The 25009-nt window shown below is 39.5% G+C and overlaps 1 protein-coding gene across 3 annotated transcripts in view; it reads left to right on the top strand.

Annotated features, from left to right (window-relative positions):
* Nucleotides 1-24662, top strand: part of LOC117564010 (probable basic-leucine zipper transcription factor N) — a 32341-nt gene extending 7679 nt beyond the window's left edge. For 2 of the 3 annotated variants that reach the window (XM_034242601.2, XM_034242600.2), the window contains exons 2-5: nucleotides 10823-10875; nucleotides 18745-19551; nucleotides 21793-22354; nucleotides 22417-24662. In XM_034242601.2, the coding sequence (XP_034098492.1) occupies nucleotides 18868-19551; nucleotides 21793-22354; nucleotides 22417-24470 (3300 nt within the window). In that variant the 5' untranslated portion in view covers nucleotides 10823-10875; nucleotides 18745-18867 and the 3' untranslated portion in view covers nucleotides 24471-24662. Of the gene's footprint in view, nucleotides 1-10822; nucleotides 10876-18744; nucleotides 19552-21617; nucleotides 21724-21792; nucleotides 22355-22416 lie in introns of those variants that run through there. The other variant, XM_034242604.1, reaches the window with a different exon arrangement.
* Nucleotides 24663-25009: the final 347 nt, after the last annotated feature.

The following is a 25009-nucleotide window of genomic DNA, read 5'->3' on the forward strand; positions in this document are numbered from 1 at the left end:
ATAATTATTATAGACATTTTTTTACATTTTTTTAAGTGTAGTGTAAATTCTGAGCTATAATTTCATTCTAATTCGTTTAAAATTCATACGAGCAACTCCGCTTTATCTTCTACGAAATTCAAGATAGTTGTTTTTATCAGTCTTTTCCTCAAATTTATCTCCAAATACACTTGAAGAGTATTCAAAATTTGTGTTGTTTAATGAAAAATTGATAGGCTGCTGTTATGCGATTCGTTCGCTTTGTGGATGTTTAATTTGATTGTTGTTATTGTTTTTCGTCAAATGTGTTTGGACTGTTTTACATGCGGCACACACACACAGTCACACATTAGCACTCGTAGTCGCAGACACATGGCAACAAAGCTAGTAAACACGTCGTTGACTCTTCCACTGACCACAAGAGTGTTGTTGGCTTAGTCTGCGGTTGGACTGAGGCCCAAATGGGTCAGCTGGGCACGATTTTCGGTGTAGTTCTTAAGCGCAATGTCGTGCCATGAAATGCAAACAAATAAAACACATATAAAAACGCGATTTAAAATCGTGCTGCAATGCTACAAATATTTGGTAAATAAACCAATGCCAAAGCGGAACCTGCTCAAACAGCCGGAGGCTAAAAGAGACGCACAGACGGACAGACAGACGGACGGACAAAAGCGAAACAGCAAAAAGCGAAAGAGAAAGAGAGCGGCTAAGATGAATGTGTGGCAACCGCAGCTGAACCTGTGCCACTTCCCAGAGTCGCGTTGCTAATCAAACAAATGGACAGATGGACAGCCTGAAGACAATGCGGCAATGATGACGACAATGAGAAGCAGGCAATAAAATACAAATTGACAGCCAAGAATGAAAGTGGTGAAATTTATTTATCATTTCTTTGCTTATTTCTTTAGACTTTGTCTCTGACTCTGACTCCGGCTCTGTCTCCGTCTCCGGTTGGCTTCTAGCTGAAAGTGAGCGACAAATGACAGGCGAATGCGAACACAGATCCGACCTGACCAGACCAGACCAGACCACTAGACCAAACCAATTCAAAAGCCATAATTCTTTAAAAAGCAAAACCGAAACTCAAACGTGAGAGCGACTTTCATTGAGCGCGATTTTAATGTCGCGCACAAAACGCACGCGAGTCGCCGCACTGAAAGCGCGTCTAATTACGACAACGAACGCGACTTCGACCCGGCTACAAATAATCCCATTTCAAGTCCAAGTCCAGAGCTAGTGGCACGCGACACTTTTTCTAATGAGCTTTTGGCTTTGGCATTAGACGAATTCTAAACGGCAGTTGACAGGAGCAAAATGGGGCCAACCGCGTGGATCGTAAGCCCTATGCCCTCTCCCTGTCACACTCACTCACTCTCACTCCACACCGTTTGGGTTGGGAGTGCAGTAGTCAATGGAGTGTCATAGCTGTGAGCTTTGAACTGTAATTAAATATTTTTGATTCGTCACAAAGCTAATAATTATGAGTAACTTTGATGTCTGTCACCCTTTCAGAGTTGTTGTCAAAGATTTCCCAAAGTTGCTGATGATGATGATTTTGCAAGACTTGATTATTTATAGCCTCACATCGCAGCTATCACTTTTTGCAGCTAATTAGCTTTTGCAATCTGATATGTAAATAATATCGCCTCACAGTTTCGAGCACAGTTGGATTCTAATCGACAAAATGTTATACATAATTAAATTAAATTAAGCAACGGTTATTAATAGAAGAATTTCAAATTTAGTACTGTTCTCTTTTGAGCTCATTGCACCCATTTTCAGTCTATAAAATGCGCACCTTCCTCGTTTGTTTTTTGCCTTTTAATGTATTACTATTTAACTTTTATTTACGCTGACAATGTCGTGCCGCTAATTAGCAGCCAAGTTGTTTTGACCAGCCTTTATTTTATGAGTCAACAGCCGCCTTGCTCTTTTCTCCCATTTACTAGACAGCACTAAGAACACGGCCAGCAGACAAGCTGAACCAGAACCTGAACCTGAACCCGACCAGAAGTATGATAAGTTATGCAGAAACGTGCAGTTTTTATTTGGTTATTTCGTTTGGTCATAAACCTTTCGCAAACGTACCAGCCAAAAGCCAAAACATGGCCCATGGCTCATCCCCCAGCCAGCCATCCAACAACCCGGCCTGACACATAGCGGTGATCGGTTGTCGGGCTGTCTTTTTGTTTTATTTGCCATTTGCTTAACGTATACCCTGTACCCACTTTGAATATTTGCAGTAGGGTATTCAAGGTTTGTGTGAATTAATATACATAAATTATGAAAGAAAATTATATTGATGTAAGGTGAAATAGTTTTAGAGCTTACCTTTTTGATGATCTTCATATTTCTGTAAATAAAATCAATATTAGAAATTATTAGAATGTTAAAGATACAGTATAAATAAAATTTGAATTCTAATCAAAAACTGTTAAATAAGTCAAGAGAGTTTTTTTTAAATAATAGATAAGGATTAAGATAGGATTTTAACATTTAAAATGTGCCAAGCTCAACAGAATTCTATATGTTTTAAAATGTTTAAATTTTACCAAAGGAAAAATTGACATATTTTAAAAGTAACTGATGCAGCTATTGATTGATTGCAGGGTATCTTGCAGTCGATCACTGCTCTCACTTTCTGTGGGTTTTTTATTGTTTACTACTCTTTCCAGTTGAGTGTTGTTGTTGTTTTCGCAATTGTTTCCCTTTTTTCGTGCCGAGGCAACTTTAATGGCTTCTGTGTGACGACTGCAAAGAGTTGGAACTTGGATGAGTCGAAAGAGTCGGAAAGCGTGGGTAATTTTCATTTGGACTGACAATAAAAATATAATTATGACTGCGTTGCACACACACACACACTCACACAAACTCATAACAATACTCATGCATATTGCATGTGTATTCATTTAGTATGTTTGGCAATTCGCCAGCCAGGTTGTGAGAATGATGTCGAGTCACCTCGACTTCCACTTCGACGTCGACTTGGACTGTTTTGACCAAGGAAGTTGTGCAATTTGTCTGCAAATAATACACAAAACTGCCTGCCCAGCAAATCCCAGACACCAAAAGAAAAAGAGATAGTAACCAAAAGAGAGAGAGAGAGGAGAGAGGTAGGATATTGCTCTCATTTTAAAGAAACGATCTATGGATGACTTGGCGCATCGCATTCAAAGCGAACAAAAGACTTTCAGTTTCCAATCGCTTTTGTTCCACATTTCATTTGGGCATCCTGTTGCTTCCTTTCTTTCTTTTTCATTTTTGGGATTTGCTTCGAGTTTGAATTCGAGTCTTGTTATTATTTTTTTTTTTTGTATTTCATTTCATTTTATTTTGTGTTGGCTCCTTTACTTTTTAGTTGTATTTGTGGGCTGGCAACAAACTCGTTTAATGTCAGAGGAGCAATCACATTGCTAATTAGGTGATTTTGTTTTCTGTATCAGCTTCTTCGCATCGCCTTCGATCAAGCCAGTTTTATTTATTATGATTTTCCATTTATATATATGTACATATGGTATATATAGTATAATGCTGTATGTATTTACTTCAGCATCGTGGTCGATTGTCGCTCGTTGTCGAAGCAATTACAATAAAATCAGTTCGTGCTCTTGCATTTGCAGTTTCCTGTTACCAAAAATAAAATAAATTGCGATGACTTCACTTAATGAATTGCGCCCAGCACCATGTCGAAGCTCTTTAAGCCAACAGCACGTCTTGGGATCTTTACTGATTAATTGTGATAAAAAAAACACACAGACACACACCAACAACATATCGAAAAGAGTGAGTAAAAGAGAAAGAAAGAGGCAAAGGCAGCTGCAGAGGGAGAAATATGATATTTCTGCGGCTGGCTAAATGAAGTTGCCTTCCTTGTAAGGCACTAAATGCACATGACCAAAACGAGAGTGCAACGGAGGAGTTGCACACCGAATCCGAATCCGAACTCGAATCAGAGGATTGCTCTCATGCCTTTCGGAAATGTCAAAAAGCATTGAGCAATAAAAGTCTGCGAAGTTACGAGTGCCAGCATCTCAATATGTAATACAATATTATTGCACTAAAGATAAATACTCAACATTAAGGGAATTTTAATCATTAATTTAATTGTCAATTTCGTAATACATTTTTATTATTACTAATTCCATTATAAGCCATCTAGCAAAACTTTAGAAATTCAAAAGCCATTAAAATGTTTGACCTCTTCAAAAATTCCTAAAGAATCTGTGTTTCCAATTTCCAAATATAGCTATTGATTTCACTGAATTTGAATAGCCATTAAGATGATCAATTCGTTAACAAATTTCTTAAAGAATCTCCAAATATTATTATTAATTTCATTAAATTTGAATAGCATTTGAAATGATCTTTAAAATTTCATAAAGAACTTCGAATGGAATCTGTAAATATTATTAAATTTTTTTGTATAAAATTCCCTCCAGGCAAATCTGTAGTTTCGTTAGTAAACTGAGCTTTGGAAGTTTTCACAATCATTTATAACAAATGCGACTTCCTCCTTAGGCCATTAAACACAGGCACAGATCATTTACTATCTCTATAATCTCTGGCCTGACGACAATCATTAGCTAGTTATGGTATTTGTCCCGCCCATTTGACTTGAGTCTCTGTATTTGCCCTGCAAAGAAAGCCCGTTAACTCCCTATTTATAAACCTTTTTCCGGTTCTAATGACATGACTGACTGACTGACTGACTGACTTGCCTCGGCCAAGCCCAAAAAAGCTAGCTGAGTACTCACATTACAGTGCACAGAACAGAGCTGAGCACGGCACAGAACTCCATTAATTTCTAAAAAGCTATATAGACAACTTGCAGCCATATATGGAGGAAATAACAACAAAGGAACCAAGAACCCAGAACCGAGAAGCAAGCACAAATAATTCTTATTTTGCTGTTTGTCTTTGTGGTATTGAGACTGAGAAGGGGGCCCGCTACATTAGGCCTCTCTGCTCTGCTCTGCTCTCCCCTTCTCCCCACTCTGCAAGTCAAGTCAAGTCGAGTCGAGTCGAGTTCGAGTCCAAGTCAAGTCTCTTCGACTGTGACTCATATGCACTTTGGAATTGTTCAATGAGCGACAAAGCGGCTCGGCTCTGTGGACTCGGCTCATAAGTGGGCCGCCAAAGAGACACGTGTGTCTCGGCCTGCGCCCCTCTCCCTTCCCTTCTCTCTTTCGCTGTCTGGAGGCCCCCCCACAAAGCGACTGTGCTGTCGACAGACAAACAGCAGCCCACGTCAGATGTTGTTTGCTCTATGGACAATACTCGGCATTAGAAGGCTCCACATACAGAGTGACTGCAAAATGGACTTGCAGTTCATTAATTTTCATTGTCAGCCATTTTCGGGGCGGCAAATGCAAATGTCAAAACTTTTTAGCGCTCAAGAAAAATGTCACAAGTCCGATGACTCACAGACCAGATGCAATACCAGATCTCTCTCTCTCTCTCTCTCTCTCTCTCTTTCTTGCTCTTTGTGGACTGCATTTTTTACGTGTCTTTATGGGTCGATTACATAAGTCGCTCACAAGTCTTGAGTTTTAAATAAATTATGTAAATTTCCTGCTGGAGCCAGCCTTTTTGAATATCTTCGTATGCATTTCGTTGACATTTGCGGCATAGTTCTAAGTTTCCATTCAGATTTCCGCCTCAAACTCTGCGTGTGTCTACAAAGCGTAGACTGATATTTGATTGCATCAAAAAAAAGTGGAAATGTCCCGCCGAGTATTTCACTTAAATTGTTTGCTTTGGAAAAATTCTTTAGCTTTCTTCTTGTTGTTCTTTAATTAGTGGGGACCCCGACAAAAGTTCCATTTTAACCATCAAAACACGACGCGACGCGACGCAACGGGTTGTCATCGCATTTCCCATCACATCTTGTCTATATTCCAGACACTTTCTAAACAAACACTTCTGCAGATAACAAGTCAATTAGCCCTGGACACGAAGATGCGTATAATGTGTTAAACTGGGCATATGATCACAATCTATTAATAAACATGTTAATATCATGAAATGCGAGAAGCATTTAAAAGTCAACTTTGGGTTACGCCATTTAAAAATAAAGTTCTAAAGCCACAAGATTGTCAACTAAATGAAACACAAGACGACAAATTTGATATCTCAAATTGAATTGGTAATTTTATCAAGGTGATAGGATTATAATGTCATGAGTAGAAATAATAAATAAATATAAATATGAACACATTTATAGTTGTAAATTTAAAAATCATTAGTGAAACTAAAGTAATCATTAGTCGTAAATTAATTAAAACATTGAAAAATGATTTTATACTGATCGTAAATCAGTTCAAATGAGATCTACTAAAATAATGTATACTTATAATGTAATATATATAATTGTATAACATTTTAAAACTTTTTTTTAACTTCAAGAGCAGCATTTATTTAAAACTTTAAAGAGATATATAATTCAACTAATTTTAGAATTCTAAATCTGCTGTCACATTTTATTATAAAGTAATAGTTTAATATTTTCGATTTAAAGTCCCAAGCTTAAACATTACTTAACTTCTTAAATAACTTCCCCTTTCAACTCTGTTCACATTATCTTGACTGCACTTGTCGCAATGTAAAATACAATACATTTATGCGTTTGAATAAGTGATCATGATTTCGATAACAATTAATCATGCCGCTTTTAAGACAGCTCGCTACATTCTCCCACAGATTAGCTGGCAAAGACGTGGGAGGAAGGGGTGAAGATGCGGGTGGAGAGAGACTAGAGTAGAGCTGTTTAATGAAAAATGGGCTTAAATGAATGCACACAAAACACACGCACAGAGAGACTGAGAGATAGGAAGACGGACAGATGGAAATGTGTTCGAAAAACGCACAGAAACAAAAGTGAAAACTTTCACTTTTGATATTTGTGTAGAGCGCGAATGAATTGTGTTTAGTCGCTTTTTGACTACAATACTAAGACTATACACGATTTAATATCTGACTGTTATTTTCTTTGATATTACCATAAATTTGAATTTCGTTTACATCATCAACGAGCCAACGAAGACGACGACGACGTCTCTCGACGCTTCTCAAGTGTAAAGAATTGTGGTGCTGATCAAAGGGGGATTGAGGGGGGAGTCTGCTTAAAACTGAAACGCAGTCTGAGGCTGGGCCTTTCTTTGGGCCAGGTCATAAGACACAAGACGTCGACGACACGTCGGGCTGGGCATTGTCTGTCTGTGTGTGTTTTAATGCGATAATTTAAAACTCTTTCGCTTTCATTTCGTTTAAGCTTTGGCTATTAATCAGTTATGAGTCTCCGAATGGCAGTGAAGATCTCTCAGACTCTTGTTTTTTGTTTTGTTTTCCATATGCCGCCAACACACGAAGAATCTCTGCGTTGAATGTACAAATGATTGCACAACCAGAGCTTCATTGTCTGGTCCCCAACCAAAGGGGGGCCACACATTTATCTTACAGTTTTTCAATTAAACTCTGCCTATTTGAAATGCCTCGTCGACTGTTGTCGACTTCGACTCCGACTCCGACTCGTTGTTGTTAGTTACATGTTTCGCTCTGCATAGATAACATTTTAATTTTTTGCGCCCTGCTTGAAAGACCTTGTGAACGGGGCTAACATGCATGCCAAATTGTTCAGATAAAAAGCACATTAGCTTGAAAACTATTTGGCGGAAGTACAAATGAGCAATAACATGCGGGCAAAATACCTGGACGTGGTGGAAAACCTAATAAACTTGTACACTCGCAGTACATCGAGTACGCGTTCTTTGAACATTTGCTAGAAGTTCGCGGGAAATCAGCATAGAAGATCTAGCAAAGTTCTCTGAAATGGAACTGATGTATCAAACAAAAAGTGAAACACTTTGAATGTTTAATACAAAAGAGTAGCGGGCTTGTAGCAAGTAGCAAAGCTGGAAGAACGATGTGATCGACTGTGGGATACTTCTTAAACATTTTTAGAGAAGGCAGAAGAATAAAGCGGATGATCGTCTTGAAATTAGAACTGATTTTGAGTGTGGTTGGTCTTCAGATAGGATATGCTTTCTCTTAAATGACCGCAATGAAATCAGAAATTATTTCGAGTGCAGTTAGTATATTAATGTTAAAGTTGCGATCGAAAATGGCCTAACCCATATGTAAATTAAAGTTAATCTACACATCAATATTGTGGCCAAATTTGTTAGCTTTAGCTTTTGTAATATCGGAGATAAAGGTCTTCAAAAAGACGGACAGACAGACAGACGGATGAAAACTGATGAAGAAAATACTTTTATATATTATAGAGACGCCTTCTTCAGCCAGCACATCATACATACCCTGTTAACCTTTGGTTAACTGGTGTAAAAAAGAGGAATTTTTTAAAGAGTTCGCATTGCTTTTGTTTGTGAACCCTTTGCAAATTCACAATACACTCTCGAGTCTTCGGCTTTTATTCTGAGCGACACTCATAACCCAGTTACAACAATGACGACCACCAATGGGGTCTATAGACGGGGACTGGGACTGACTCTATTTACAGTGAAGCCCTCGAGACAGTTGGCAATTTTATCTTGTGGTTGCTGTTATTGTTGTTGGGCTTTTTCAAAATACTTTTGAATACATTTCAATGGAATTTCTTTGGCGATCGACACCAAGTCGAAGTCGACTAAACTTGACTTGACTTGAGCTGAGCTGAGCAACCAGTCAACAATAATAGCCCTGAACTTTCGTTGAGTTGTTAACTTGTTGTCTGTGTGTTTCATGTTGAATTTGTATAAATGGTATATATATCGTTGCTGTATTTATCGTATTGTTGTTGCATTCGCTCCACATGTGTACAGCTGTTTTTTAATTTAAAACTTCATTTCGAACTGAAATGAAACTTGTTTTCCAGCATTTTTGTGCGCTCTTTTTTTTGCAGTGGGTGCAGTTCAGTTGTCATTCCGTCGTTCTGTCGTTTTGTCTGCATTATATTAAGTATTTTGTTCCCCCTTGAAATTTGTTTTCTGTTACCTTTTTGCACTTTACGTACAAAATAAGAGAGAAATACATATAAATTAAGCGGCGACATTGCTGGCATTCATTTACATTGGTCGCCGAACATGTTTAATGCATTTCATATGCATTTTTTCGCCTCTTTTTTTTTTTTTTTAATTTCCAGTTCTCTTCCTATCCTAAATGATTACTGTCCCTTTCACACCAACCCAAAATTTTGTTGTCTGCCTTTTTCTTTTTGGCATTTTTCGTTGTTATTTATGCGATTTGAAGTTGTTGTTGTTTTTTTTCTTTTTTACTTTTCGTTAATTATGGCATACATATATTATATTTACTTATTAGCGCGTTTATTTTGCTGTCACTTATGTATAAATATTGGGAGATTGAAAGTGCTTATTGCAGCTTTTTCATTCTTGCCCATTTTCGTTGACCACCACAAAGAATTTCAAGATTGTGTAATGCCAATTTCATTGAAGTTTCGACTCAAGTAGAATTGGGCACAGAACTGAAGATGGACAAAGAGAGTGAAAGGCAGAAAGAGTCGAAATGAGAAAAAGACAGTAAAATAAAAACATCTTTTGACATTTAAAATGTTGAAATGTTTCTTGGAAGTCTTCTTAAAAGTTAGCATCATGAAATTCATATATAAGATATCAAGTGAAGGAAAGAACAAACAGGTTAAGATAAGAACTATAATTAGCTATTATTGACATTTATTCAATAGTAGGATACAAATTAAAAAATGCAATTTTGAATAATGTTTTTAAAACATAACATCACGATATGAAATCTTCTTAAATTTAGCATCATGAAATCATCAAGTGAAGGAAATATCAAACAGGTTAGGATAAGAATTATTATTAGTTCCTATTGGAATTTCTTTAATGAGAGAACACAAATTAAAAAATGCAATTTTGAATAATGTTTCCTAAGCCTTAACATGACGATCTTCAAGCTATTCCCACTGCCATAAATCATCAGGTATAACGTCAACATCTGACTACAATCTTGCATCCCATGCACAAATATTGTGTTTTATGTATACTTCATCTTGGGATCACTTCATCTATCGACTGAAATTCTAGTTTAAAATGCAAGACGCAGACTTGGACCACAGCTAATAATAATGTCTGGGGCAAGACAACAACTCTGCCCCAGGAAGTGCTGTTTGTATTTGCTCAAGCACTTGGCATGCCCCTCAGCAGTGAAGTCAGCGTCGAAGACTCGATGTCGAAGTCCCAGTTGAAGTCAAAGTCTCAGAACCTGCTGTAAACTATCGTTGTAGTGTGATATACTCTGACTGCAGTTGCGGTTGTTGTTGCTGTTGCTGGTGGCATATCGAATACAGCGGGCATTAGGTTACCTCTGCTTTTCTTGTCGCTTGGCTTCGACAATATTTAAATAGGAAATTAGGGTCGACATCGCTGTCGACGTCTCTTGTCTGCGCGCTTGGCTTCCGCTTGTCAGAAACGCCCTGGGGCCATAGGGAAATAGAGACGAGGCCGGGGCTTCCAGCTGTAAGTCGAGCTGGAAGGCGCTTTCACAAGGTTTCCCGCGGGTTGTGCTTAACACACGCTGCATAGAACTGCATTTGCATTGGCGGCATGCTAATTAACAGCTAAGTTGTGTACAAGCACTCGACTTATTTATTTATTGCCAGTCTTCAGTCTTCGTCTTCATCTTTGTCTGCCCCATCCCAAGTTTAATTAACTGCATTTACAGTTGGGGGCTAAACTGGTGCAGATCACTTCAGTGGATCTCCACATTAAAGGATGCTCAGCTCGACTTGTAATTTCTTTTATATATATATGCATTTACTCGTCTGGCAACTCGACTAATGCTTATTATTTTTCACTTTTAATTGCAGCTCAACGGCAATTCTCAGTGTGCGCCAAAGAACAAGGAAGCTCATGCATGAAGGTAAGCCACTTGCAACAGACAACCTGCAACCTGCAACTGTTGCAACAGTTGTGACTGCTGATAACTTGGTAACGGGATTGCGAACGTTGTCTTGTCTTGTCTTGTCAGTTGGCCAATTGTCGTTTAACCTGAACAAGTTCTCGACGTGTTCGCTGCTAATTTCAACACTTTGGGCAATTATGATGTGAAAACATATTTCACAATCAAACACAATAAAATGCAAAGCCGCCACAATAAAAACCAGAAAGAAACTTCAAGTTGAGTGGGCTCGACTTTTAAATACTAGCGACATACTTTAGGATATAAAATTAGATAAAAGCAAGAAAGAAACTTCAAGTTGAGTACGCTCGACTTTAAGATACTTGTGCAATAAGCTGTTAAAGCTAAGAAGTGTTGATCAACTTTGTTAACTCGAAATTGTCTTCCGCTTTTTAAATACTTTACCGATTAACACTAATTCATAATAACCTATTAGCTTATGAGTAACGGGTATTGAAAAACCCAACAATAAAATGATCAATGGGTAAACGACACCATTGAGGAAATGTCGTCAGCATGACTAAGAATTGTAGGCAGCAGCAGCAGCAGCAGACTCAATTCATAGGCTATACTATATATTTATATCAATTGGCAATTTTGTTGAAATTACAATGTTTTAAGGTAGTCAAATGCGCGGCCTGCGGTGGAGAAAGGCGGCTGGAGGCGTGGCTGTGACTGTAACTATAACTGTGGCCCGATTGAAAAGTTCAATTTATTGCAATTTGTCATGGGACTTTTGACTCAGTTCGTTGTCGATGTGTTTTAGGCCCGCTTTTGAATACCGGTTAATGGAAAGTCACTTCAACCGGTTTGCTAATCGTTCTCGTCTTTGTCTTTCACTTAAATTGGCTAATCTCACTCGCTTACGCAAGGGTAGAAGAAGAAGTTCAATGTACTCTCTACAGTTCATCTTCATTTGTGGACTGACATCATGTTGTAGTGTAGTATTTTTTATGTTATGTGTGGGGTTCGTTCTTGAGCAATCTGTCTTATTCATATTTATTCATAGATTAATGCATCATTATCATTGGCATTGACATTTAAATATATCTATGATGCTACCGCCAATCAAAGCATTTCATTTTGTATTCACGATCTGTGAACTTCTGAAGCAAACATTTTTGGCATTCTCCTAAAATTGGTTTTATTGATTATTATCATTATTTTTAATTGTCAAATGCCAGTTATTGTATTATAATGATAATCATCAATTAATATTTATTAGTGTGATAAGTGATGGGGGAAAAATGCTTGCTAAAATTGTGTGCAAAATTAATAGAATTCTAATTTCCATTTATACTCAAGTTAATATCAAATTTGACTTAAATTTCTTTTATACTCAAGTTATTACTAAATATGTCAATAAAACTAGCTTTTGAAGTTTTTTTATTTATACATTCCTGTAAAAAACAAGTGAAGTATTATGCAAAATTTTCTGAGATTAAGAGAGTTAAAGAATTTTATATTTTCTGTGCTTATTATCTTGCTCTATTCTCTTCTTTTCTATCACTAAATGTTAGGTATTGAGATATTCAGTTGAAATGTTTCGAAACGCAAAAGTTCTTATATTTTTCTTATATATTGTATATCAATATTTGTGGTATCTGTTTACTACACTTTTACAAATATTCTAAAAGCTTATAAATTTCAGTTGTAAATAATTAATACTTAATTTGCTGATAGATGAAGTGATCTCGTTGCTCATAGAAAATAAACAGATGTTATATTTTTATGATCTAAGGATATATTATCCTTTGACACTAATATATGTAATTATTATAATACTGTATTATTCAATAGAATTGATTTAGAAATTCACATAAGGAACTATAGGATTGTATACGAATAACTACTGTTCCTTGGTGATATTTCAACTTGATTTTTACTATACATTCACAATATCATAAATAGCTTAAAAAACTAACCCCCATATCAATTTCAATTGTTAAATAATTGCCACATTGTTTGTGCAATTTCACAATTGTGTCATTCCAAAATCACTAACAATTTGTTCTCTCTACTATATTGAACCTTCGGAATCCGTAACATTCTTATGCCATAACACGCAACTATTATGCGAGGGTTCTACGGACTGACTTGGCTTATTTCCGTATGGGGTCAGCTGTACTTTGATTTGCAGTTAAGTGTCTTTCATCATGGGGTTTTTAGTTCTTTCTTCTATGTTTTTTGTTACGTTTTGCAAGGTTCCCGCAATGCTTTTTAATTGGATTAGAAAAGGGGGAGAAGCTAACAAAATGCGCATAATACCCGTTGCTATTTTTCGTATTTTCGTACCGTTCTTGATGTGCTTTAATTTAATTAAGAGGTCAATGGACTGTTTGATGCCGCGTCGCTTACAAAACATTTTATTCAGAAAATACTCGCAACTCACACACAACAATAAAAAAATGAAGCGTAAAACAGATTTCTTCACATTTTTTTTCATTTTTTCTTTCAAGAATTGTGTTCTTGTTATTGTTGTTGTTTTTGTAGCTGAGAATTCTACAATTAGTTGGTCAGGAGGAGGCATACCTCAAAAAAAAAAAAAAAATGTTGTAGATCAAGTTTTCGCATTTGATATCTGTCGGGCATTTTGTGAAATTGTTTTTGTTGTTTTGTTGTGTTTTCTTTCGAGTGTTGTTTAATTCGTAAATTTAATTTGCATGTTTGAAAATCATTAATTCGCCTGCTATTAAAAAATTGCTGCCAGCGAAATTTTACGCTGTTTCATTTCTTGTTTCTTTGTTGCTTTATTTGCCTTATTTGTTGCTTTTGTTTTTGTTTTTTTGGCTTAACAACAAATTAGCCGCCATGTGAGCAACTTATTTGCATTTTGATTTTGTGTTGTTGCTGTGCTTTACTGTGAGATACCAGCATTTTAATCGCATGTTTATTCCAACGACGAGCTAAACTTTTTATCTTCTCTCCGTATTTTTTTCATTTTTGGCTTAGTTTGGGTAGTTTGAGTGCAGCTAACAGCTCGTAAAATTTACGCCAACCAACGAAATTGGAGAAATTTGTAACGCCACAATGCATTTGACTTTCGTTTCTTAGGTTTCCCCAAGCTTAAGAAAGCTGACAGAGGGTTGAAGTGGCATCAAGTTACCACAAACTCGATAAGCTTGAAATACAGGATAGAAAAATAGTACCCAAAGACTAGAAGTCTCGGATTTGTTTTAGACCAGCAATTAGATTATCCAACTAAATTAATTTCATTTAAATACACAATCGAAGCATTTCTTCAATTAATGTTCTAAGCCAACAAATACTTTAGTCTATTCCTTAAAGGACTTTAAGCAGACTTTATTTTATTCATAGTTGCAGTTTTTAAATATTAATAAGATAATATCATATGCTCAACAAGATGATCTCAGCTGCTTTCTCTATATGATGTAAACCCAAATTAATATTTTTAAAAATCCAAGTTAAAATAATTCTGAATTCTTTAGACAACAATTAACAATGAAAGAATGAGCCGCATTTCACTTTAAACAAAGTTTAAATCTTTACAAAATTCCATTCTTGGCAGCTTTCTTCATAGTAAACTACGTTTTGGTATAAGCCAAAAAACTGAATGGAAGTCAGTTATAAATAGAACAAAAGCCTAGTCTATCAATAGCACAGAGCTTTAGTTTAAAAGACTTCTATGAGCAGTCAAAATTGTCTTGTTTATCTTGAACAATAGTAAAGCAATTTCACTTTTTAAGATGGCACATAAAGAACTTCGTTAGTTAGTCAACGAACAAACCGAAAGACAGGCGGAAATCGTAAAGATTTATTGGACACAATAGAACAGTCTGCAGAAAGCAGATGGTTATAATAAAAATAGATAGTCCAAGTGCCATTTGAAGTGTGGCAAAGAAGTTAGTGAATTCTTGGTAACTGCACTATGGACAGGCGGAAGTTGGTAACAATCATTGGCAACGCCTCGTGAACGCAACACGCGTCAAAGACAAACTCAAACTGCAACTGAAACTCACACAATACAACTTCGACGTCAGCTAGAGAGGTGGAAACCTCTCCCTTTGGCTAATCAATCACGCGGCAAACATTCACGAGTCTTTTGCGGCTTGAATGAAAGTAATTTGAATAGCGTTTGTCGAGACAAGAGAGAGAGAGAGACGAAAGAGACGCTGGCAACAAATGGCGTGGGCTTTGCAGGTCTCTGAATATTTACCTGGGTGACAGGTAGTTACAAACGCATTCACACTTTGCCAAACACTTCGTCAGTTGGGCAGTCAGTCAGTCAGTCAATCAGTTTGTCAATACGAGTGCGAGTACTCAAACACACTGTTGATCGATTCGCAGTGCTCGCTGCACGTGTCAAGTGTTAAAAAATGATATGCTAGTAGGGAGTCTAGAGAGCCAGTGAAAGAAAGATCGTAAGAAAAGAGGCCCTAGGAGACATTGTCTCTTTTGTCCACCTTTTGCACACTTGAGTCTTAAAACCGAGTCTCCCAGAGTTTTTCCGTGTTATTTCGAGCAAACTCAGCGGTCAGTCGCCCAGTGGGTTGCGGGGTGCCATAAACCGTTATGCAAGATGATGTAGGGTCTAGACTCAAGAGAAGAAGAAGAAAAGTCCGTCATTGTTTTTCCTATTTTCCTATTTTCCTGCATTTCAGCTTTGTCACTTTTTCAGTCTCTCTCTCTGCTCCACACAAAATCAGGTCAGAGCTGTCAAGAGGCAGCGACAATTTGTTAGCGCTTTAGCATTTTCCCCCAAACTCGGACAACACACCGAAAAAAGATCGATGAATGTCTTGAAAAGCTGACAATTTAATTGCCAGCCACAATACTATACTATTATATACCATATAGTAGTAGTATGCTTGACCCATTTTCATAACATTTACCGTTCATTGCATCATTTTGAAGAACATTTGAGTTGAGTTTTACGCTTCTCTCCCGCATACGCCGAGTCTCTTTTTTTCTCTCTTATTTTTTCTTGGCTTTTCTTTTGTGGTATGCTTCCCCACGTTTCATTTTTTTTGTTACTTTGGGATCATTAGAGTCTTCGATCGTTGACTTTGATTACAGATCTAGCTTTGACCGTGTGGCTCATTTACATTTCGTGTCGACCCGGGGCTCTTTGACTAGGATTTCATTGAGATACGGAGACATCAATGGTCACTAATTAATGCCAACACATCAAAGTGTCAAACCTTGAAATTTGACTAGCCAAAAAAATGCAGCACAGAGATAACCAGAGAGCCAGAAAGCGAAAGAGAGAGTGAGAGAGAGAGAGAGGTGAGGTACCTGTATGTTGAGGAATAAGTATTGTGTATTGTGTATTTTCCATTTCCAAGTAAACCAAACAAACCAAACCTCAGGTAGTAAGTATATTTGGTTTTCTGCTTCTTCAGCTTCTTCTTCTTCTTCTTGTTTGGGTCCTTCGATATTTATGCAATGCCCATTTTCGGTGTCTTTGTTGTTGCCCTAATCTCAACTATATATTTTTTGCGTTTTGATTTATTTCAACGAGGCGAGCCAAAGACAAAAAAAAAAGAAGAAAAATCGACCCTAAGCGATCGACCTTCATTTAATGAAATTTCAATGTGGCAATATGAAGAGACGTGCGACGCCACCCAAGGTGACCATTTTGCTGGCTAGCTGACTGGAAAAGTGTAACACTGTGCTACAACATGCCTAATCCTCAAACCCCCCTTAGAGACGAAGCTGTCAAGCGTTGGCACGTCCCGCACACTTTGGTGACAATAAGCCAAGTGCCTGCGAGTCAGCAATCAAAGTCGGTCTCATTTCCATTAGCCTTTCACTTTTTATCGCACAGTGCACACAGCTGGAGGCTAAAGGCCGGACTCTTTGCTTCTTCCAGCTTGTAGGTGGTCACAGATTAGAGCAGTACCTGTACAGTGAAACCTTTACCCGCATCCCGCATCTCGCATCCCAAACACTTCTTTTCCTACCCTTAAAAACTAATCTCTGGCGAATGTTTGGACTTAGTGTTGAGGGGGCGCGGCTCGTGCACTGTTTATTTTAGCAAATCCAACGGATTTGTGGCATTAACGAGATTTTAATATTTCCAAAGCAGTAAGACGAATCCTCCTCCTACTTCCCTCCTTCCTCCCTTGCCTGCTGCTAACTAAATTCGATTAGAGAGAAGCATGAAGCATTTTGTCGTCGCCGGCGGCGGCGGCGGCGAATCGAGCGAAGCCCAAAAAAGGCAGGCCAACAAAACTCATTCGTCTTGGCCAATTAAGACAATTTGTTTAGGCCCGGCTTAGTTAGTTGCTTATGCCTGTCAGTCAGTTTTGAATTTCTAATAAATCTTGTTTGGGATTCTATGGTGAGTTCGCATAAATATTGCATGGACATTTATGGTAAATTCTAGTTAGACATTTGTGCGATTTCAAAATACGATAAATGAATAAATCGTTTGCTCAACAGCAATTTCGTAGAACCTACTGTGCGATAGCATCTGTATGTTATGTGTGTTTCTTGGTCAGTTAGCATATTTAAGCAATTATTAATAAACATTCCAGAGCGACAGACTTTCTTTCTTTCAAACATTAGAATAGAAAACATCATCAGAGCTAGCTAGCAGTAGCGTATTCAGTTACAGTTGAATACATTTTGGACTAATCAAATTATGATTAAGTGCGTGATTTTGTGGAATTTCCTCATAGTGCAACATTTGAGCCAAAAACTTTCTCATGAAATATACTCACTTTGTGTTCGCTTTGTGAGCATTGCACATTATGATTATGTGTATGGCAAATGATCATTGGCTGGCTGGCGTTTTTAATTGGCGCCAAGCACGCGCAGCAAAAGGAAAAGCGACTTTAATATAATATGTATATAAAAAAAAATCTCTGCTCACTGCGCATGCGCAACTGCGCAACTTCTCTGCCAGCGTCGCAGTCAGCGCTGGTATTAATAATCGTCTCTCTACAGTTCATAAATTTATGGCCAGAGCGTAACGAAATGGCCATAGTAGTGTACAGAACAATGCCAGTTACTTAATCAAGGCACATCTTGCAACACTTCACACTTTTGAACTTGCTACACAAATCAAATTTTCGTTCATAAATTCAGTTTCAAGAACCTTCGACTTGAGGTGCCATATAATTAACCCAAACAAGCGTCGCATCTCAAGGTTGCCTGGCATATTACAATAAAACTTGAGCTGCTACTTCATATATCAAATAAGCACACACAATAAACCACTTTTTCACATTTTTTTTTTTGGTGGACAGCCCCAAGAAATTCCCACCTACCTTGTCGATTTCTCGACAATTTTCGGCTTGTTTGTTCGAAAAATTAATAAATAAATGAGCTATTGTTGTAAATTAATGTTGACGCGACGACAACAAAGGGCCCCCAACGCCAAATTGATAAGGAAAAATGAGTTAATGAAGCTTCAGAAAAAAGCTTTTAATTGATATATATGCTGTTGGGGCTGTTGTGAAAGGTTAGTTAAATGAGACAGCGATATGATCAGCTTATCTTGTTTATCAGCAATGCTAACAGCCATGCGCGTGCTTTCAAAGCTCTTCGAAGAGCTTTTGGTATTGATTCTTGGTTAAGTATTTTTTGCTATCGATAGCAAACAATACCGATTGACGGGTAAACGTAATGCGATAAACATGTCAAATTGCATCAATCGATTTAATGAATGCATTGCATACGAATTGATTGACACATTATACTTGATCTATTACATGTGCCCAGCTATGCAATGCAATGGAATGCAATTCCAATTGCCATCGCGATGTAATCACTATGCGGCATAGTATTAATCGCTTTAGTTACACTTTGAATATTATGCGCCTGTCTAATCGTCAAACACTTTTATTTCTTTTGCAATTGCAGCGCTTTTCAAGCCAGAGCCATGAAGTTGCCGTTGCCGTTGCCATTGCTTTTGCTTAGCGCCTAATCCTCGCCAGCCAGCAGCAAACCCTTTTTTACCCCCTCTCCCCAGCACTAAAGAGCAATATGTTCAGTCTGCGCAGCAACTCACAAATCTATGGCCTGCCACAAGCAACAACAACAGCAACTACTGAACCAACGGAAGATAGTGGCCAGAAGAAGAGCAACAGTTTGCCCCACAAGACACACAAGCAACAACAACAGCAGCAGCAGCAACATCGACGCTCAACGAGCAGCTTAAGCGATACGGGTGGCAAGTTCTTTGCCAATCTGAGCGCCAAGTCGCCAAGCCAATTCATTGAGAAGTTCATACGCAGCGAGCTGCTCAACGGTTACGACACCCTCAAGTGTCAGTCGGGTGGCGGAAGTGGGGGAAAATCACCCACGGACAAGGACAAATCCAACAGCAACGAGAGCAGTCCTTTGTACAGCAATCTGCAGACGGATTGGTCGGGATTCAGCTGCCTGCAGGGCAGCTATCGCAGTCACGGCGACGGTGAGTTCTATGAAGCCGTGCACGTCAAATCGCCCAGTCCCAACAACAACAGCAACAACAGCAACAGTAACAGTAACAACAGCGAAGCGAATATGCGTTGCAAGTCGACAAATGGTGCGGCCACGCTGCAGCATTATCAGAAACTGCCGGAGACCAGCTTGGAGGCCAATTTCAATACCCAGGCAGCTGGCCATACGCCAGCCTACAAGAAACTCGGATTTGGCGCGAGGCTACAAAAACAGAGTGCGGAAAATGTAAGTAGATGAAAGAATAAGAAGTAAGGGAGAGTTGCAACGAAGATTGAAAAATAAAGAAAATCTTCGGATGATCCGAAAACGAGACAAACAGTTACTTAAGGAAAAAATAAGAACATGATACAATCAGGAAGTAGAATTGCCTATAAAAAATGCATTTCATTCAGGTAGAAGTTATAGAAATAAGGGAGATGCTATTGCAACCCATACAACAATTCAGAATTTAAACTTATCTCTAAGCAAATAAGTTAAATTAAAAATTATATTATCAGACGATTTAAAGCAGATTCACAAAGTAAACTGCTCTCAAGTACAAAAGTATCAAACAAATAATGATGAGAAAGCAACAAAAGCGAAATGATTCAATATTTACATAAGAGTGAATTATATACCGTAGTTTAATTAAATATTTAGCGAAACAGATAAAAATATTATGGCTTTAGGAAGTAGATATCGCCTTGGCAGATAATATTCCGACCTAATATGTAACTTAAAGGCATATTAAAGATGCAAATATTGGAGAACTTTTCTTTTATCTTCACTTAAATTTCACCATCTTGAAGTCGGTCTGCAACTTAAAGGTAAAAGTGTTTTGGCTAATGCGTCTACGCTGTCTGGCAAAACTGTTACGTATCTGACAGATACGCGCACGTGTTTGGGCTTTAATAATCACCGTGCGGCTTTAGTCATGTTAGATAGATGTGACCAACTGGCAACTGGGCGCTGATTGCATTGCTTTCTTGGCTTTCTAATGGGCACGATAAGACAATGGATGTATGAATCGGTAGAGGGTGATTTACCTTGGCACTAATTGCGTTATTTCGTCGAAATCAAGCGTATTGAATTAGTTGTCACATGTTTCGCATAGCGCACGCCGTACAAGCATCGCAATCTGCACGTACGTGTCGTCTTTAGAGTTCTCCAGCAGCTGTCGCAATTCCCATAGTTGGTCAATAGCACGCAGATGCCAACTGACTTGCATGTTGGCCATTGGCCTTCGATGTTGGGGGTGTTTTGGTTGTGCCCGCTGACTCTCGATGATTTGCATTCAATGTCACATTGGCAAATCACAAACATTCAGCACAACAACGTCATAAATCTTCCTGAAAATACAATTCGCTCTCACTCTCCAGCGCATTTTGGTCACAAGCCAAAAACAAGTGATAAGATAGAGTAGAGCTGTAGTCCAAAAAGCTTATAGACAATTTGATGCTCTTGGGGCCAATACACTTTTGATTGATTGACAACCTAATTTGTGTTAAAAATACAACTCAAGTTGAAATTCCTACAAAAAACTGTTCAGTAGTCGTGCATTGTGTAATATGCATGCATTTGATTGAAAAGATATTTGCAATTTGCATAAAACATGATAACTCAATTCAACTGTAATCAAATATTATTTGAATTTACTGTAAAAGTGTAGTTTCAAAATAAATATTTTGAGTATGAGATGCTAATGACAGCTACATTTTAATTTTGTTTATGTTTCGACGAGCAATCAAATATAAATCAAACTGAGTTTCAATTTATCAAAGAACTCTTATACTTTATTTTTGTGGCATACTTTAGGGGGCCATTTAAATTACACCAAGCTGCGCTTAACCTACGCAAATCAACTGAAAATGTTGCATACTTTTATGCGTAAAATGAAAATGCTTGATGCCCCATTTTCGAAGACTTATTATTTGTTTTTTTTTTTACAAAAAATAGTAATATTTTTAAAATTTCTAAGCCCAGAAACTTGAAATGAAAATGAATAAATAAACACATTAATAAGTTAGGCCATCATATAGTATCTTAAGTTGCATAAATAAGAAGGGATTCCCTAGTTAAATCTTTGCCTTAGTAACAGTAACAAGTGACAGGATGCATGGGGCAAACGCATGTTCCCCGAGCGCAAAATCAAAATACAAGTAGATAACTCTTAGCGGCCACCAGAGGCAAAAGGCAGAGGCAAGCAGCCAGTCAGTCAGTGCGTCATTAAGACCCAGCAGTCGAGATAAGGCGTCGCACTTCACTATCCCTATCGTTTATCACTCTATCAATCAGCAGTAAGCACAGACCCCGTCCAGTTAGTTGTCATTTGGCGCTGACCGAGCGAAGTGCGCTAGCTGAAAGATGGTGGGAAAATGGAACTTCGGGGGCCATTTTCATGTGCTGGGACACCACAAGGTCGCAAAAGTTAAGCAAACAAATCTGGAAAACTGAAACTAATTTGTGTTTTGCCCTCCCCTCTTACAGAACTCAGACAACTCGCAGTCCTCGAACAACACCACGCGCAGCAGCAGCGAGGTGCAACGCAGCTCCTCCGGTTCAAGTTCATCGGGTGCCGCGGTGGCAACAACTGCCGCAACACCGGAGCGACTGCAGCGTCGCCGTCTGCTGCAAATGATCTCAAACTACGATCAGCAGAACAAGCAGCTGCATCGTGAGCTGGCCAAGGAGAAGCGTCGACGCACCGAGGAGCTGGCCTGTGTGGTCAAGTCGCTGCTGTGCTTCGAGTCCAAGCTGAAGAATGACATGAAGACAGTTAATCAACGGCTGCTGGATCGTGATGCGGAAATCTGTCGTCTGCTGCGTCAGAATCGTGCTCTTCGCAAGCGGCTCGTTGATCATCAGAAGGATGAAGGCATGGTCGCGGATCAGGAAACAAATGTCGAGCAGGAGGAGCAGCAGCATGTGGAGGAGTGTCTGGTGCTTGAGGCCTTGCAATGCAACAATTGCCGCAAGCAATTCTATGACATTGAGCTGAGAGCCAGCGGCACACAGACTTCGGGCAAAGAGTTAGGCGTCAGTGCCAAAGGTAAGGAACTCCCCGGAAATTCTAATTGGAAGTAAAACTAAATCTTTTGCCTCTTCTTACAGCTGAGCATGGCTCTTCCAGCGATGACACCGTCTCATCGTCGTTCTATGGCGCCAGACGCAGCGTGCGTTACACAAGCAAGCGAACTGCGGGCACGTTCCGGGATTACATGCGCTCCCGCGCAATGCATATTGATGATGCTGCCTTGGAGCAGCAGTCTGAGGAGAATACGAGTAGCATTAGTCGCGAGGATTCGCAGACCAGCTACGAGCAGCTGCATAACTATGCCAGAGCCATGGAACGTATGCATGGTGTGAAGGCGACGATGCAGGATGGCGACTACTCCGAGCACAGCAGCCTGGAGCTAGAGCAGCAGCAGCAACAGCAGCAACGTAGAAGGAACAGTTCTTCCAGTCGCAGCAGTAGCAAGACTGCTTCCTCTGTGGCCGCTCAACTGGAGGAGGATGATGGCATCTTCTCACCCACACAGGATGATGAGGACTTTGATGAACTGGATCCGGAGCAGGAGCAGCAACTGATGTCGCGTGGTGCTATTAAAATTGTGCAACGTCGCTGCGCAGAATTCTCCGAGGCATCGCCCAAACAGATCTATGAAACAACCACAGACGACTGGTATGCCAGCGCCTCGGATCAGGAGGAGCTAAGCACGGCGCCAACAGTGTCTAAACCCTATGGCCAAGGTGCTGTCAATCCCGTGCTGGAATGCGTCAATCAAATACTTCTGCAGCAATCCATGGAGGAAACACTGCGCGAACCAGCGACGCCCAAGTCTGCGTTGGCACCAAAAACAACATCGAACTTGCCCCGACGCAGCTCGCTGAGTGGACGAAGCGGCACCAACGGGCGTAAACGTGTGCACTTCTCCACGAAGAACAGCATGGTGCACGTGCCGCGGCACGAGGATGAGGAGGAAGCCCAGGCTGATGAATTGATCTCACACTATCATCCCATGGCAGCCACTGTGCCAGCCACAACTCCGGATACGCTCAACTACGAGAGCATCTACAGCAATGAGTACGAACCCATTGGATCGGAGCGTGCCTCCAATTTGTATGTGGACATGGCGGCGGCTGCAACCGAAGCTAGCAATGCCACCAACAAGACGTCACAGAAATTGCCGCCCGCCTTGCCGCCAAAACCGGCGAATCTATTGAAATTTAAAAAGTCGCTGCAACAACTCGAGGAACTTGAGGATGAGGGCGATTGTGCCGTGTCCACGACCACGACAAGCGAGCCGGATTACTGCTCCATAGCCGAGGTGGGTGTCAGCGTGCAGATTGTGGCCGATGTGCATAAAGTTCCCGAGTCGAATACTCCGACGGAACCAGAGCGAGAACGGGAGGAACAGCATGTAGTTGACGATGATGATGATGATGCTTGCTCGGCGGCCGCCTCGCATAAGACTGAGGAAATCGAAGAGATTTTCGCCGACATACCAAAGCTACCCAATGTGGCGGCCATCATAGCGCCCAAGCAATCCTCGGACTATCTGCTGATGGCACCCAAAACCTTGCGTCTGCAACTGCCACCCCTCAATCAGTCCACGGGCTGCACCCAGACCATGCCGTCCCAGTACAAGCGTAAGCATGTACCCAACATTCTGGCTGAGATTAACAAACGCATGAGTTTGCCAAGCTCACCCACCACGCCCACAACGCCCAAGAGTTTGCCTACAACACCCACAACATCGAAATCCCTGCTACAATTGGCAGATGCCAGCGGGGGTTTGCCGCTGCAGGCGGAATTTGATTGGTATAATCTGGATGCGGAGTACGATAGAAGTAATGAGGCAGCACCGAAAAGTTCACAAGGTGAGGGCATGCTCGAGGAGATTAGCGAGGATAACGAGTGCTTGGTCACAGCAGCCGATGAGTACAATCTAGATGAGGAATTCCAGCAGGAAGAGCGCGAACATGACGAGGTGGCTGAGGAGGAGCAACATCACCTGGAGGAGCCAATGAAACCGGAGCATCCCAAGGCCAAGCAGATGAAGAAGAATTTGGCCAGTTTCGAGAAGTTCATCGAAGGATCTGGCCTGAGCACGAAACCCTTGCCGAGCAAACGTAAAATCTACTTCAATGCGCCGTTCGTCTAGATCGATAGAGTTCCCTAATAATACCTATACTATTATACTATATAAATGCTACTCTTATTATGTGTATAACGAATTTAAGTTTGTGAGTGACAACGTTTTTTTTATGTGTTCCGTCTTTTTGTTTAGTTCTTAAGTTGGCAAAGTATTAAAATGTTTAGAGAATTTTCAATTGAATAAATGCAAAAGATAAAAGAACATAGACGTCTATGATAACAACGACGGGTTGGGAACGAATGAAGGGCGCAAGCAAAACTTTGCAACGATGGAAACTTTGGCATGATGAAAACTTTGGAATGAAGATAACTTGATACATACTGCAGTTATGAAGTCATCGTTCAACGTGCAAACTCTCCTATCAATTAGAATCAAGTTGCTTTACGACTTAATATTGCGTTTTGCGCACTACGTAGCTATCATTAAAACTAAGGAGCAACATGCACGCTAGCTTTTCTTCAGCTAGACAGACGAAAGATACATATATAGAAAACCATTTTTCCATTACTACTAAAATATAAAAATACCTTTTCATGCGGTAGAAA

This window comes from Drosophila albomicans, chromosome 2L (genome assembly GCF_009650485.2).
Source record: "Drosophila albomicans strain 15112-1751.03 chromosome 2L, ASM965048v2, whole genome shotgun sequence".
Classification (NCBI taxonomy): domain Eukaryota; kingdom Metazoa; phylum Arthropoda; class Insecta; order Diptera; family Drosophilidae; genus Drosophila; species Drosophila albomicans.